Here is a 16,008-nt window from a genome sequence, read left to right on the forward strand (position 1 = left end):
CCTACACTTTTTACAGGTTGCACGAAGGCATTCCTTCTTGTAGCTGTTCCATTCTTAACTTCAGCTGATTCACAGTATGTGAAGGATGCATCAGCAATTGTCAGGTATGTAATAATCAATCCTGCCTTGCATACCTATTTACCAAGTCTTAAATAGGTAGTGGATAAGTAGATAATGCTTTGCTCAGATTGAGACCCACAAGGGACACAACCTGTGTTTACTTAAGTGTTCATCTCTTTAATTCAAAATTACTGGCTAGGTTGAGAGTGGCTTTGAAAGTGTCACCAGGTAGGCAGAAATACTAACAATTATAATGTGGACTACAAACCTTCTTTTTGTTACGGACCCTGAAGTGTACTGGAAGCATTACTAAGTTTTCTAGGGGTCAGGGTCATTTCTTTGAAAACAAACCCCCACAATTAGCAAGGAAAACTAGATACACACTTCACCAGGTTTCCTGTTGCAAAATGACGCACTTCTGTAGAGATAGAAAAGTTTTAGTATTTCACTCTGGAAAGAATAGCTACTTGTGTGGACCTCTCTCCTTCCTACGGTTTTGTAAGGGCAGTCCATATCCCAAAAGATATTAAAATAAAACCAAACCAAACAAAAAACCCCCAAAATACACCACCTTGAGCATCTGTGTCCTGAGACACAAGATAGTTAGGGATCCCCTTTTTGGGCATCAGCTGTGTGCATAGCGGGATGGGCCATTTGGAAGTTTTCCTATTGTGAAGAAGCTTTCCTTCTTGTGATGACTGCTTCTAGTGAGGAGTCAGCAGAGGTGAGCATCTTCTGATGGATAAAGGGACTTTACAGTGCAAGAGGGTTAAGAGTGCAGGATGGTCAAAAGCAACATAAACAGGATGTGATGCTAACCCTGGATCTACAGCAGTATCCTATCAGTACAGAATTTATCATTTATAACCCAGTCATGTTTCAACATTGCACTAAGTAATTAATGTAATATGAGCTTGGACATATTTCCTGTATCCTGAATTTAATAAGCACATCAGCTGTCAACACAAAAATGTGTTTAACTCCAAATACAGTTACAGTGTAATAAGCACAATATACACTTCTGAAACACAGTATACTTTGAGAGGCAGTATGAGTGAACCATTATGGTTTATCTTGGTCCGGGAATTTTTAGAATTGCATGATGATGCTTGGTTTTCCAAAATACAGAGCAACCATAAGTCTTTAACCATTTAGCTGTAAAGGAGCTGTAAGAAACTAAGGGGCTGTCTCATGCTGCCATGGCATACTACTCAGGTGAGGAAGACTGCTTTTTGAGATTTTGCCAGCACCAGACTCACACACAGTGTATTTGGGCTAGGGGTTAGGTGCAGCTAGCAACTTTCAAGCTTGAGTGATTTATAGGGAAATACTTCCCCCTTCCCCGCCCCCCACCGTTGAGTTTCAGCTTCAAGAATTGGTGAGAATTAAGGAAATACTTATTTTACCTTAACCAAGACTTTTAAGTAACATTGGATCAGCTGGCTTGTATAAGCTCCTTAGGAGATGCTTTGATCAGTTTATTTTGTTGCAGAATGAAGATGGCTGTAGACTTCTGTTTGTTTACCTCAGAAATCAATCTAAACACTGTGCTGCAAAGATGATGTCACTTGGTCCGGGCTGAGTAACATCAGGTTTGCCAGCAGCTCCTTTGAAATATTTTCCTCAGCTCATCATTTCCTCATACATCATTAACCTGAGGGAAATAATCTTCAGTTACCCTGAGTAATTCTATAATAGGTGCTGAGAAATCAACTCTATGCACAAGAAGGCTTGTGAACAGCTGCCTAAGGCAAGTGGGGCATCTGCTGGTGAGGTGCTGCAATGAATTAATTTACTGCATGACAGACTGATCCAAATCCTATGTACATTTTACTTTACCAAAGTAAGTGCCAGGCCTGATTACTGAGCTCTTTGGAAAAAAATGCTCCTTGACACTCCTTTAGAGGTACATTTTCATTGCAATAGTAGCCTTGTGAAATATCTTAATTAGAAGAAGAAAGGAAATGAGCTAAAGAAACTTTCAGAAGGTATGATGCATGTCTTTAACTTTCTCCAACCTTTCCCTGCCACAGTCTCTCATGGCAAGTTCTCTGATAGTTTATAAAACTGTCTTCCTTGTACCAAGAGCTATTTTACACTCTGATCTACTGCCTAAGGGTGTGAAATGAATACAATGCATAAGGGAACGCAACAATACTCTGTGGTCATAAAATCCAGAGCTCCCAAACACAGGTCATTATCCACATAAATTAATTGCCTTCCTCCATTCTTCAGAAAATGTATGCAACAGCATGAGATTCTCTACGGTGTTAAGTAAAGTTCAATGACTTCTGCAGAATGCATTTAATTTATTTTTTTTTTTTCAAAAAATTCTGTGTTGCATCTCTTTGTGCACATCAGACAAGAACTTGGGAGAAGCCCAAGGGGGCTTTCCCAATCATGGCACTAATTTCATTGTTAGGATTAACATTTTGGAATCAAACAATTACCATGGGAAAAGCTTGCCAATATATTTAGTTGGAGCATGGACGTTCACTTGTGAAAAGGAAAAGTGAACAAATAAGTAGCAGAGTAATTCTAAACTGGGATGTGACCTGGTCAAGCTGTTAAAATATGTCGCTTCTGCTCTCCTTATAGATATGACATTGCCACCCACCCAGTAAAGCCAAACACTTTCTTAAGACTTTTTAAAATTCTGTTACTACAATAGAGAAGTCATACATCAAAATACAAAAGCACCCTTACTTCTGCTCTGCTGCACAACACACTTGCTATATTTAGCTGTGCTGGGGAATCAATTGCTTTATATAATCTTATCAGAAGCCATTGCTGAAAAAAACCCCATCTGAGTCTGTCACTTGACCTTGGGCAAAACAAGTCTTTCTGCTTTCTTCAGAGCTCCTTCTGCCACGTATGTTAGAAGAATCTGTAACCAAGCAGTGATTTCCACTGTCCTTGTCCAAAGTCAGTGGAGTAAGCAAAAGTCATTTTAGTCTTGTTAAACTAAGAAAAGATGCAGGTACCTTCCTTGTCTGAGAACTCTTTTTTTTGGCTGCTTTTTAGCATGTTCTGTGCTTCATTTCACTTGAACTTTTGAACAGAAACAATACCAGTTTTGTTTAGTCCTTACAATACTAATTTTCTTTTATTTAGCCCTTATTAGCAGAAGCAAACAAAACAAAAAAGATCATTATGATTGATAGCTACAAACCACTTTGATCTCTAAAATACAAAGTGTGCTAGATTACTATGTTTAAACTTTTCCCTGCTTTTCTTTTTATCCAGAAGTCAGATAATACCTGATTCCTACTTCCAAACCCATAGTTTCTTCTGGCTTAAGAATTCCACAGTTTGAGGCTGGGAGAAGTCTTTAGAGAAATACTGCAGTATGTTTGCTCTATTCTTTCCATTCTTCCTCTGTGTTGGCCAATACACACCTTGGACAATGGGGTTACAATGACCTTTTTTGTATGGCTGCTGAGCCAAATGTTTGTGTGCTTGGTAGTAGTGAGGGGAACAAGTCCTAGCAGATGTGAAGTGACCAATAAAAAAGAGCAAAAAATCTTTAACATTAAGGTCTCTCGAGCCTGCAACTAGAGGACAAAAATCAAGGCATCTCTTTCTAGGAAGCAAAAAATATTTCCTGTATTTCTTGAATTGCATATCCTAGGGCTTATGTTGAAGGGAAGCTGTTGCAAATGATGGCCAAATGGTACTATTTTCATTATTTTATATCTAACCTTAAGGACTTGGCTGTTTAGTAGGTACACTTACTAATTTATTTACTCATCGTAATCTTCTTAAAAAAAGTAAGACTAAACCACTACTGCTCTATAGACCCACACAAATGTACAAAATCAGACAAGCTTTTCTGAACACTTTTAAATGAATAAACATTCAGTAAGCCTGAATTAGCATGGGAGCCACAGAATTCTTACACTCACTGATTTTGCGTAAGACTTAGATGAAGCCTTTAGTCTTTATTATTGTCTTTTATGACATTAAACAATGAACGTGGCCTATGTTTGCTCACTTGCCATCCACTCAAATGCCCTGTGACAAACTCATGAGTAGCTGACAAACTCATGAGATATTTTGGATGTTTCAGAAAAACAGATTGTAGTTTTTATGTTATTAGGGACATTCCTGATTCTGCTAGGCAAAGCCTCCATGTTCTTCACTGGAACATGTAACAGTGGAACCTACTAGAAAAGACTTCATCATTAATAAGGAACCTGCTTTTTCAGCATAGCAATTCTCCACCTTTATGGTGGTCAAGAAACTTGTGTGTGATAATATAGTATATGTATTATTTCTTGTCACTCAAAATACAGAAGATAAAAACTGGGTCATAAATGCTAAATTGTATTGTATGTCAGCATCACTTGCTATGCTTTTAAAAAAAAGTTAATTTATTAAAATAAAATTTTAGGTAAAGATTACATTTGTCTTTACATGAGAAGGAAAGTGAGACTTTGCAAAGTGCTCTTTTTGAAGTTATTTAGTACAGTTAAATAGTTCTAGACAATAAAAGAAGCAGGGTGAATAAGGAGTGCAGAGAAGGGAGCAATGCAAAATATTGCTGTTTCCTTTGGATCTGAAAAAGAAAAGGAAGTTGCAAGACCAATCAGTTCTGGACTTCTACAAGTCACTAACATTCTTGTATTCCCCTCTTTTTTTCCTTATGTGTTGGTTGATTCTGGGATGGATTGTTCCACTGAGGCATTTCAGGAGCCTTCAATAGAAGAAAGATGCACATCCAACAGAAGTTAGTAAAAATATACTCGAGCAGTTCTATGATTGTAATCATACTGGCACCACAAAACAATCCAAGCTGGCCACCTACATCAGCTGTAATAGAAGGAAATAAACACTTGTCATCCAAAGCATTTAGTTTAGTCTAGCAAGCAAACAAAACCTGCCAGGCTCAAGTGTTAAATAGATTCAATATACATAATCCATCACTTTAAGAAAACAGAATTAATATTCTTAAGAATGTTTACTGAAGAAAACTAATGTGGTTTTGAAAATTGTAAATAAAGCAAGTACAATACAACACATCCTACTGGGAAACAGATACTTAAAATATTTCTTACTCCCCTGCCTTTTTAACTGTTCCCTTGTTTCTCCTCCCCATGTTCTCCCTTTGCCCTCCAAATCCCATAAATGTCACTATTCTTGCAGTCCCGTGTGTGATATAGCCATAAATTAGTGCCAAATTTAATTCTTACTCTCAGTTGCTCTCCCTACCACAGGTTCTTTAATAGAATTACAGGAGATAGTATCAAAAATGGCCATGAGACAGACATGATTACAACCATTATAATATTAAAAGTATTGATTTTTGTTCAGAAGCCTACATAGTCTTTGATTCAGGAGGAGAGAGAATAAAAAAGGCTGGTTTTTTTTAGTCTAGTAAGGTGGGGGTTTTTTATTAGTTTTAGATAAATTATTAATCAGCAATAAATGAATATTAAACATACACTTACCAAGCAACTCAGATATAGTCAAGGCCTTCTGCTGCTGTGTTATTTTGTAGCTCAGATCATGATATTTAATCTCAATACGCACAAGATTTTGCCTAATGACAAATACATACAGTTTACTTGAGACAGTCAGGAGTGCTGTTCATTTTTACCAACATCTACCAGCATGGTCTGAGTTCAGGGGGAGTGATGGTGTCTTTTAATGAAAAATTAGATGAGTGTTACCAAAACCAGTTATATGAGAGAAGGAAAAGAACCAAAGTGTCCTAATAAAAACATGAGCTTACAGAGGAGTAGATCTTCATGCTATATTGAAAAAGTAACTCTAGGTCTGTACTGTGAGATAAACTTGTACTTTTTAAGGGTCACTGAGGTAAACTTGGGTGGAAATGTCAAGCGTTGTGACCTACAGCATATAAAGTGCCTGGAAATGTAGTCTGCCCTTCTTGATTATGTGCAACTGCATATTTAATTGTGCTTATTCCAATGGGCATATTTGTGCAGAACAGTGCTTGTCCTATATTCAGAGGTTTAGTTTTATCCTCTGCTAATAGCCTTGCTTACCTAATTATGTTCTTGCTTGCTGCAAAAATGGGAGAGTAGGTAAATCTCAGTTGGAGCAAGTCCAGAGAAGGGCCATGAAGATGATCACAGGGTAGGAGCACCTCTCCTATGAACACAGGCTGAGAGAGTGGAGAGTTGGGGCTGTTCAGCCTTGGAAAGAGAAGCCTTCAGGGAGAAATTATACCAGCCTTCCAACACATTAAGGGGGTCTACAAGAAAGCTGGAGAGGGATTTTTCACAAGAACATGTAGGGATAGGACAGGGAGGAATGGCTTTAAACTGAAAGAGGATAGGTTTAGATTAGGTATTAGGAAGAAAATCTTTACTGTGAGGGTGACGAGGCACAGGAACAAGGTGCCCAGAGAATGTGTGGATGCCCTGTCCCTGGAATTATTCTACACCAGATTGGATGGGACTTTGAGCAACCTGATCTTGTGGGTGGTATCCCTGCCTATGGCAAGGAGCTTGGAATGAGATGATCTTTAAGGTCCCTACCAACCCAAACCATTCTATGACTCTTCAGAAATGTGAACAGCTACAGATTCTTGGGTTGACAGTATAATGAGCTCATTAACAATAATAATGAAAATAAATTACTTTATATACAAAATAATAATTTCTGTCTCTTTGGGTGATAATTCTAAAACTCAGGTAGCACTGATTAGTAAAAATAATCTTATTCTCATAGCTTCTGTTAATAAGACTTGTACCATTGTCATGGAGTTGCTAGCAGAACTATGCAATAAATATTTAACTTTTCCCTTCTTGCATCTTCAGAAATAAATAGATCTCTATGTTTTATAGTTTGGAATATGTACTCATTAATGCATGGGCTGGATTCCTATTGGTTAAAGCTCGGTAACAGGGAAATGTCCTGTATGTTCACTTGCTTAATTGAATAATTACTGGATTACTTATGATGTTTACAGACAATAAAATAATCAACAAAGATAAAATGTCCTCAAAGGATTAATATCCTTTGTGTATAACAACAGGTTCAATTTTCATAATCTTCATTGGGAACAGACTTTTTAGTAGGGCCTGTAGATATAAGACAAGAGGTAATGGTTTTAAACTAAAATAGAGTAGATTCAGACTAGGTATAAGGAAGACATTTTTTACAATGAGGGTGGTGAAACATTGGAACAGGGGGACCAGAGAGTTGGTAGATGCCCCATCCCTGGAAACATTCAAGGTCATGTTGGATGTAGCTTTGAGCAACCTGATACAGTTGAAGATGTCCTTGGTCATTGCAGGAGGGGCTTGGACTACTTGACCATTAAAGGTCCTGTCCAATCCAAACTATTCTATGATTTGTATAGTTCCTGATCATGTATAAACATATGCAAGCATTTGGAGACTGATGGCTTCAAAAGTGAGAAAACTGAAGTCACTGAGACAATGAAACTCATAAATATTTCCTTAACCAAATTTTCTGCAGTTTTTTATAAACATACTTTGATGTTGTACATACTATGAGTTCATGTAGCACCTGCCTTAATACTTTGTACTGCTGAGATCTACAGCTGTGAGCAAGAGGCAATTCAGTCTATGAAACTGTGTTAAATGCTCTTTGACAAGTACATCATATCTTTCTTATCCACAGTATTAGATGTATCTAAGTATATTACATATATGTATGTATAAATCTCAAGTATTATCTCACAATGTTATAAATACCCCACATAAGAATATCTTTTATGTTCATATTTTCATTGTATTGTCTGTTAGAACAGTTAAAAGGAATTTATAATTTCTTTATTAGACAAGGGGTTAAGCAAGATTACCTGATGTATTCTGGGCTTTTCTTCAGTTTTTCAGAAAAATATTTTATGGCTTTTTCTCCTCCAAAACTTGAATAGGTGACAGTGGTGGGATAATCCGTTTCTTCACATGGGGCAGGGCAAGTGGAATTGTGTGTTCCTACTGTACATAATCCTTTAATCTCTATATCATCTGAAATTTCAGGAGAAAAAATTTATACAATATTTCTAAAAAAGCACAGAGTTTAAAAATTTTTTGAAAAAACTTACTGAATGACTTTTAACTGGCTTTGATAAATATATGGGTTAATTATCCTGAGAAAAGCAGATACTTGTCAGTTTTGAAGAAACAAATAAGTATTTATAACTGTCATTTGGGAAACTGATGCCCAATAATAAGGGTTGGGATATTTTGCTCAATTTTCCAAAGAAATTTAGCACCTTTAAGTCTTTCTGCCTTTATCAGGGCTTTGTGTGCTTATTATTTCTCATCCTCAGTTGAACAATAGGACAACGGAAGCATTTCCATGTTCTGTGCTAGCTTTCTAATTACATAGTTAGGAGTATATCCTTGGTCTCGATGCCTTGATGTCTGCCCAACTCATTTCAGTGCACAGAAATGGCTTCCAAAGCAATTCCAGTTGTAGTTTACTATCATCTGATAACTATATAAAAACCTTGGTAAGCTAAATTCACTTTACCTTAACCCCTACCTGCCATTTGATAGTTGGGCTCAAGACAGCTAGGAGTCTTAGGGAAAGCTTTGTTTCTTCAAATATGAAAACAAAGTAATAAAATTCTGCAGGTCTGGCTGCTCATGAAAGTGGTAGTAGGTCCTGCAGATACTGGATCAGTGTGCTGTCACTTTAGATTTTGTTGTCAGATGTCTTACCTCTCCAGCACTGTCAAGGGAGAGTCAGCCCCTAAAATGGGATCCTGGGGACCATACACCTACAGCCTACAACCTATAAACCAGGTTCACCATGGACAGTACTTTGATGCCAGTTCCTTCTGGGGAGTCCTTGATAGGACTTTGGGGTAATTTTTGTTTATTGCTCTGTAGTTTCTTTGAAATTCAGTCATCACATATCAGTTAAGTAAAATAATAAACCACAGGACAAGCTTTCGAAGATCAAGGTCATATAAGAGAGCGAACTTAGTGAAATCTATTTCAAAAGAGCCACAGGAAAAAACGATCATTGTTCACTGTAGTAGATCTTGCCTGAATGCTGCACACACCTAATCAAAACAGAAATAAACCCCTACACAGTTCCCCCTTCCACCTCAACTTGTTATCACTCATTCCTTTTGGAAGAGAGAGTCACGTTACACAGCAGAAGGCAAAATAATTAAAAAGGAAGCTTTCTCAAGTTCATGGGAAGTTACTTGTCAGGTTACCATTTTCAGTATTTTCCAGAATATCTGTTCTAGTGACTTACAGATATTATATCTACTATGTGCAGATCATTTGTTTATGGAAAAGAATTGCATTTGAAGAGCTTTGAAAATTTATAATTGATTTTACTTTTGAAAAGATAAAACCTTCAAGTCCAGTGATTTATATTTTTATCAGTTAGGAATCTTTTTATTACTGTGCTGTTCACTCTTCTTGCACAAACAATACAACATTGAATCTAGAAAGGTGATACTACAAAGATGTGAAAATGATAGCCAGAGGCTTGGTAACTGAAAACAGATTAATTAAACGTTCTTCCTCTTTAAACCATTTCTCATTGCTGAAAAGGAATTCTTCTATTTGTTTGTTGGGTGGGGTGTTATTTTTGGGAGGGTTTTTTTTGTGATTTTGGTTTGGAGTTTTTTGTTTGGTTTTGGATTGGTTTTGTTTTTTTAAATGGACGTATATATCATGCTCTGTCTGGTCTCTATTTTCAGAATAGTAAATGAACTGGGATGTACTCCATTTCAGATTACTTTCAGTATTTTGTTTTAATTGATAGATATTGTCTACTATTTGGAATTGGCTTAGAAAACATGAATATAAAGTTATTACTTACAGACTGCTGGATAAACACATTTGTAAAACTTCAGCAAGTCACATTCTGTTCCATTTCCTAAAAATAAATAACAAGCTTTAGGAAGCTAAATTAACAATCTAACCCTTAGCTCTAATTGTGCTAAACTGAAATGTAATGTCATCAGAGCCTGTTCATCACTTCACATTAATGATTGCACAACTGAGAAATTAATTCAGCTGGGCACAGTGCAGTTGCCAACACCAGAATGGGTACACAGGGAAAAGAGAAAACAGACCAAGCCAGGAGGCTGCTGTTGGAGCAAACATCTTCAATATATGTACCAGCCAGTACTACCTTTAAGCTTGTGGTTCACTCTTTGTGTTAGCTTGCTAAAGACATGAATTTCTGATTTTCCTAGTGCAAATAAAAAAAACCCCAAAACAAGTGAGGTAGATTTGATATATGATTACATCCCATGTGTTTCTGCAGAAGTTTTTAGCTTCATGTAAGAGTTTTTTGGACTGGTAAGGTAGTACCCTGAGCTAATAGCAAAATTTTCAGATTTCAGATGTCCTCAGGTTCACCCCGATTTTTTCCCTCACATGGAAATGTTATGTAGAAGTTTAGCACACAGTGTTGCTCTCCTTTATCTAATTGTTGTGTGCAGCTCTCACCCTTGGTATAGGAGCCCCAGGCTTAATTGCCTTCTCAAAACCCTTTCCATGACATTTTTCAGAAGACTGCCAACCACCTTTCCAAAAGGTTCTCAAACAAGCAGGCTAAAAATTATGCATTAATGGGTCTACTTTAGTAAAAGCATTCTACCTTGCTTGAGCATATTTAAAAAATACATTGAATCAGAAAGTGCAGGCTTTCTTGTGGCTTTTCTTATGAACTAGTGGCTTTCTTTTCCACTCGTTTTGACAAAATATCTGCAACAGCAGAGATTTGTGATCTAGCTCTTGCTTTAAGGAGGGATGATAATATTATCATTACATTTAATGCTGAAAAGGTGTGCTCAGTGTTACTGCTTTACATGTCTGCAGTGATTAAGGTGCCTGTATTCTTGAGAGGAGTATTATAGCATACACCCTGCATTTGAGGTTGATTAGAATGCTCCACACAGCCTTTTGGCTTTTGCAGAGCCCAGTTCTGGTGCCAGGCTATTTCCATGTTCATGTGTAGGACCTCAGATTCGGTCTTCAAGCGAGCAGTTCTGCTGTGGTTGCTAAACACCTGTAAAATAATTTTTCTGGCTATATGTGAAAATATATGACTTCTTATGGATATAGTTCCAGCTCTTTGGGAAGTCATATTGAAGACTATAGACTTTGTCTTACACTCCTGAGGCATAATATTTTCTTCCAGTTATTTGGACTGTATCCTAAGAATAGACAATGACCCAGATGCTAGGTCTAGAGTTGACCAGATGTCTTTTCTTGGAATTTTAATTAATCCAGCTGTAGGAATCCACCAAACGTGTGCTCCATCTCCTTCACTGTTCAATAAAATGTGAGGTCTCCTAGGAAGATGATCAGTGTCTGGTATGATGATACTCCTGAGAAATACCTGGAAGAATGAATGGCAAACAGCCACACCAGTCCTGTATGTACCGGGCTTTGCATTCCAGCAAACATCCATTAGTACTATAAATCTTGTGGTACTGCAGCTTTATATCAGGCTTGCACTCTCCCCATGGGTATTCTTGGATAATTGACTGTAGGGTAATAATAACAAAAGATGAAATTATTTTTTGTCTCTGTTTTAAATTTAGATATTGTTTTCTCACATTTTAAAGCGCTGAAGGAAGCCTGTTGAAGACATAAACAGTAACATTGTGATTTAATTGGAGGCAGTTACAGTTTGTGCTCTTGGGATTAAAAAAAATCATCACCTCTCTGTCACAGCAAAAGTAGGGCCTGATCAGACAGCCTAGTGCAAAACGGTGGTCCATTCCACTTGGATTCCACTAGGAATCTGAGACACCCTTAATGGGAACTGAATGTGTTGCTGGGGAAATGCTGTGATGTCCTTGTGTCATTAAATGTCAGTGAGACTGTAAGGTGATAGGAAAGAAAGGCTGACTTTGATAGAGACAAATTAGGAAGACCAGTGACATCCTCCCCAAAACAGCAGTAATCTGTTTTTGTCTGGAGAAAATATTATTAGGAGTCACTTAGGCATGATAAATATTTTATATTCCAACATTGTCATTGGTTCGGAAGAGAATTAGAGACAGTAGAGACCACTGCTTCCAGATAATGGACAAAGTCCTTACCTTCAGTTGGTGAATTGCGACCTGTGCGTGTGAGCCGACTGGTGTTAATAAACCTAAACCATCAAAGCGTGGAAGCTCTTGGGGTGAGTGGATAACAAAAGTTATTCCAGCATCAGTATAACCAAGAGCAGGTTCATCAGTGAATTGGTCCTGATACAAAAAGAATTATTTAAAGTAGTTTTGCCTTTGCTTACTATCCGAAGCTTTAGCTATGCTTAATGTGGTACTAAGCTACCAAGTCTTGTATCTCTAGTCATATTTTTGGCAATTAACAGGAAAGTATGGAAGCAAACTAACTTGAATTTCCTTTGTTAATTACCTCTATGGGTTTCCTTCCAGTGACTATAAACTTTCAATTTTTTATTCCTTTTGGCATCCCTTAATTTCAAAAGCTAGAAGGCATAGATGAGCATTTACTCGTATCTTGGATATTTATTCCCTTTACTTGCAACTACTGTCACATTTCAGCAGACTTTCCACTGTTCTCTTCAGAACCTTTCACTCCTGACTCTTACTTCCTAAAGAACAAAAGCAAATGTCTAAGTCATTTATCAGTCCATATTTTAGATTTCTTCCCTAATCTCACAAGGTGATATTCCCTGTTTTCTGCTTTTTGTTGATCAAAGACAATTCTAATGTCAGAAACTGTTTACAGTGCAAAGACCAGGTCTTGCCTGGCACTGAGCACTTGCAGCTGCTGCTGCAACTAAAATTCAGTGCTACTTAGACACTGGCATCATATGACCTTACCTACTGGGCCATTATATAAAATGATGTTATCCTAAAGTGCTTGTATAAAATAAAATCACTGCTCTGATGTCATGTTTCAGTTGTAGATGATTTGTGCATTTATATGCTCACTCACAACTTTCAGAACCCCTTAGCTGGGGACAGAGTAAATAATAATTCTGACTTTTTAAATCTGTATTTGGGCCTTTCTTTTAAAATACCCTCTCACTTGGAAATAGTCTTGATATAGAATTTTGTGCACGAAATTCTGGAAGTCTATATAAAACCAACTAAACCAAAACCCCAAACCAAACTCAAAATGAACATACAAACAAAAAAGCAAACCCCTCCATTAATTTAGAAGTTATGACATGATTTGTTATTTATTATCCTTAGGATAGCTGTACCTGTTGGACATCAAAAAGCAAATGTAAGCCTCTTCCAGACAAACTCACTCTTCTTGCTGAAAGATCATTGTGATTAAAAGTAAAGCAGTTTCCATATTCAGTGAAAACATGTTCAAAATCCTTCAATAAAGGAAAATAGGGAAGAATGAAATAAGGAAAGAACACTCAAAGTTTCCCTAGTGAATTACAATTCAAGAGAGGGACTACTGGGGTTGTTAGGATTTTTTTATGTTTTTTTCCCCCAAAGGCAGTCCTCGGTATTACAATCAGAAAAGTGGTAATTGATGGAAATATTAAAAAATATTTCACCTCTTTCTATAGAAAATGAAGTTCAAAGGAGAAATTTCACATTAATACATGTGAGCTGCTCAGAATAATTTAATGAGGTTCTGTGGTTTTTCAGTACCTGTTACATTATATAGAAATTGCTTTATCAACATAAAAATGGGATGATCATATTCTTGGCTGTTGTCCAAAATTCTCAAAGTTGGGCTACTTTCATGTGAATATTTAAAATTCTTATGGACTCTGCATATAGTTACCTTGGCTGTCTATATTCTTGACCTCAAGAACAAAACTACAGAATCATGTCATGCAAAATAGTCCATTCAATCTGTCCTTCAGCATAGGCCATTGATGGGAAAGGCTGTTAGTTATAGCCTGGAGGTATGACAGCTTTCAAAGGCTGCTGTTTGTGAAGAAGTGGCACTGGGCATAGAGCAATTGAAACTGAAATTCCTTGTTACATCTCAGGGAGTCCATCAGGCTGCCTCTGCAGTCAGTATGAGAACTGAGGCCCTCAGGTAATTTAGAGCAGGACTTATTTTCTGCATTGTTTGACTGTAAAGGGAACACAGGGGGAGTAGCTGACAAAGCTAGATGTCCCAATTTGACTGTAAGAATATATCCCCTTCCCCTCCATGCTACTCTTTTAGTAAAACAAGCATATTTACCTGGGGGTAACATGGCTTTCCAAAAAAATCACATTCTAGCAATGTGCTGCTGTTCAGATAAAACCCATTTTTTCTTGTAAACTCTTTGATGCTGAAGTTCTGGTGCCCAGCAAAGAAATCATTTAACTCTTGAGAATATTTATCTTCCATAACAAATTTTTGGAGAATTGCAGACACAATGTTCCAAATCAAAAAAATTATTTTGAGGTTGCTTACTGCATGAGCTTGAAACCTGTCAGTGAGAAGGAAAAAGAATTGCTTAGAGTTCTGCAGTTTCAGGACTAATCTCTAGACTGCTCTTGACAAAACTGTGATGTGATTTGTTGTCTGCTTGCAAACTATAAGTGATTCTTGCCCACGGGGCTGCACTTTGATCTTGACAACATGAATAAGTCTCCATCTTTAGGAATGTATCTTCCATATCTGGAAACAGAAAATTGACACCTTCCCATGGCTATTCTGGTCAGTCATGTTGGAAACATTTCTGTTGTGTGTGGTTGTTTATTAAAAAAAAATAAACCCCAAACCCCCTAAATAGATTAGCCATTTGCATAAGCTAACAACCACATTTTTAGAACTGATGACAAGCTGAACAATTGCATTTACATGTGGGAAACTAGCTGGGAGGAGCTATTCCTTTCAAAGAAAACTGTCTTCTTTCATTTGGAAAATTGAATTCTAAGTGCATCTGCAGTAATCTCCTGTACCTGCTTTTCTAAGGCACTACACCCCAGTGTAGAGACAGCTCTGTAGCTGGTGACACAGTGGAATAAACCAAGGATGATCCTTACTCCTTGAATCCATGTGAAGAATCTCAAAAACATGATGAGACATTTTAGGTGCTTTCCTGATGTACAGCATTGAAGTTCTTTATTAAGTAAAGTAAGGGTTTAAAGAAGTTATAAGTTTGAAAACAAAATAAACACAAATGAGACTACAATGCCATGTTCTTTAGAACTGACAGTTTTCTAATCTTATTTTTAAAAATGTATCGGTATGTTTGTATAATGAATCTTGATGTTCCAACTTAAGGAGGATTAGTAGGAACAACTCTTCACAACTGAATTTGAGTCAAAAAATATAGACAAAGAGAGTCCTGTGCCTCTTTTTCCTGCTAACAAAAAAAATCTGGTTACTGAAAACAGGAGGGAAGGATAAGCACAGCATGAATGGCAGATGGATATGGCAGCAAACTGTGGCTTAGATGGAAAACTGCCATGCTCAGTTTACAATGCGCTGCCACTATAATTACAAGAAGTGAGGCACTTTTGTAACAGCCAGCACACTGCAATCAGAGGGACTTCTACCTGCAGTGCCTGTTGAGCAGTTATAACCCAGGATTGCTTCATGCAGGGCAATGATAAGGTGGCATAGTGAGGCAGAACAGCTCCAGGCATTTCAGGCTTGGACTTTCATCTGATTCTGCCAGCAAAAGGTAGAAGAAAAGAAAACTTACAGTCTTTGAGGAAAAATGTGGGTAAACTTTCTGTATTTCTAAAACTGTTACTGAATTACATATTTGCTCTAAAAATCAGGCCTTTTCAAAGTGGTTGCATCTCAATCTTGGCCACTGTCTTCAAATGTAGAAATCTGTAGTGAAGTTCCTGCTTAGATACATGACTTCCAAACAAACCAAATGCTTCCCTCCTGCAAAAAACACAGACATCAGCTGGAACTCTAAAGGCTGAGCAACTCTAAAAAAAAAGTATTTGTTTTGCCTAAGATTTCTACCTTTGTATGAAGTTTTTGTTTCAAGTTATTTGCAAATCTTGTCTCTCATTTTTAACTTGGATGTGGCTGATGATTGTCCCTTAGTTACACTGTAGAAGTA

The 16,008-nt window shown here is 37.2% G+C and overlaps 1 protein-coding gene across 1 annotated transcript in view; it reads right to left on the bottom strand.

Moving 5' to 3' along the window:
• Positions 1 to 4,672: 4,672 nt before the first annotated feature.
• Positions 4,673 to 16,008, bottom strand: part of ASIC5 (acid sensing ion channel subunit family member 5) — a 16,148-nt gene continuing 4,812 nt past the window's right edge. The window contains exons 3-10 of the mRNA XM_017805849.1: positions 14,178 to 14,409; positions 13,225 to 13,344; positions 12,089 to 12,238; positions 11,380 to 11,527; positions 9,850 to 9,906; positions 7,859 to 8,027; positions 5,511 to 5,602; positions 4,673 to 4,872 (exon numbers count right to left, since the gene is read on the bottom strand). Of these exons, the coding sequence (XP_017661338.1) occupies positions 4,673 to 4,872; positions 5,511 to 5,602; positions 7,859 to 8,027; positions 9,850 to 9,906; positions 11,380 to 11,527; positions 12,089 to 12,238; positions 13,225 to 13,344; positions 14,178 to 14,409 (1,168 nt within the window). The remainder of the gene's footprint in view (positions 4,873 to 5,510; positions 5,603 to 7,858; positions 8,028 to 9,849; positions 9,907 to 11,379; positions 11,528 to 12,088; positions 12,239 to 13,224; positions 13,345 to 14,177; positions 14,410 to 16,008) is intronic.

Source organism: Lepidothrix coronata, unplaced genomic scaffold, assembly GCF_001604755.1.
Source record: "Lepidothrix coronata isolate B3197 unplaced genomic scaffold, Lepidothrix_coronata-1.0 Scaffold13, whole genome shotgun sequence".
NCBI classification, from domain to species: domain Eukaryota; kingdom Metazoa; phylum Chordata; class Aves; order Passeriformes; family Pipridae; genus Lepidothrix; species Lepidothrix coronata.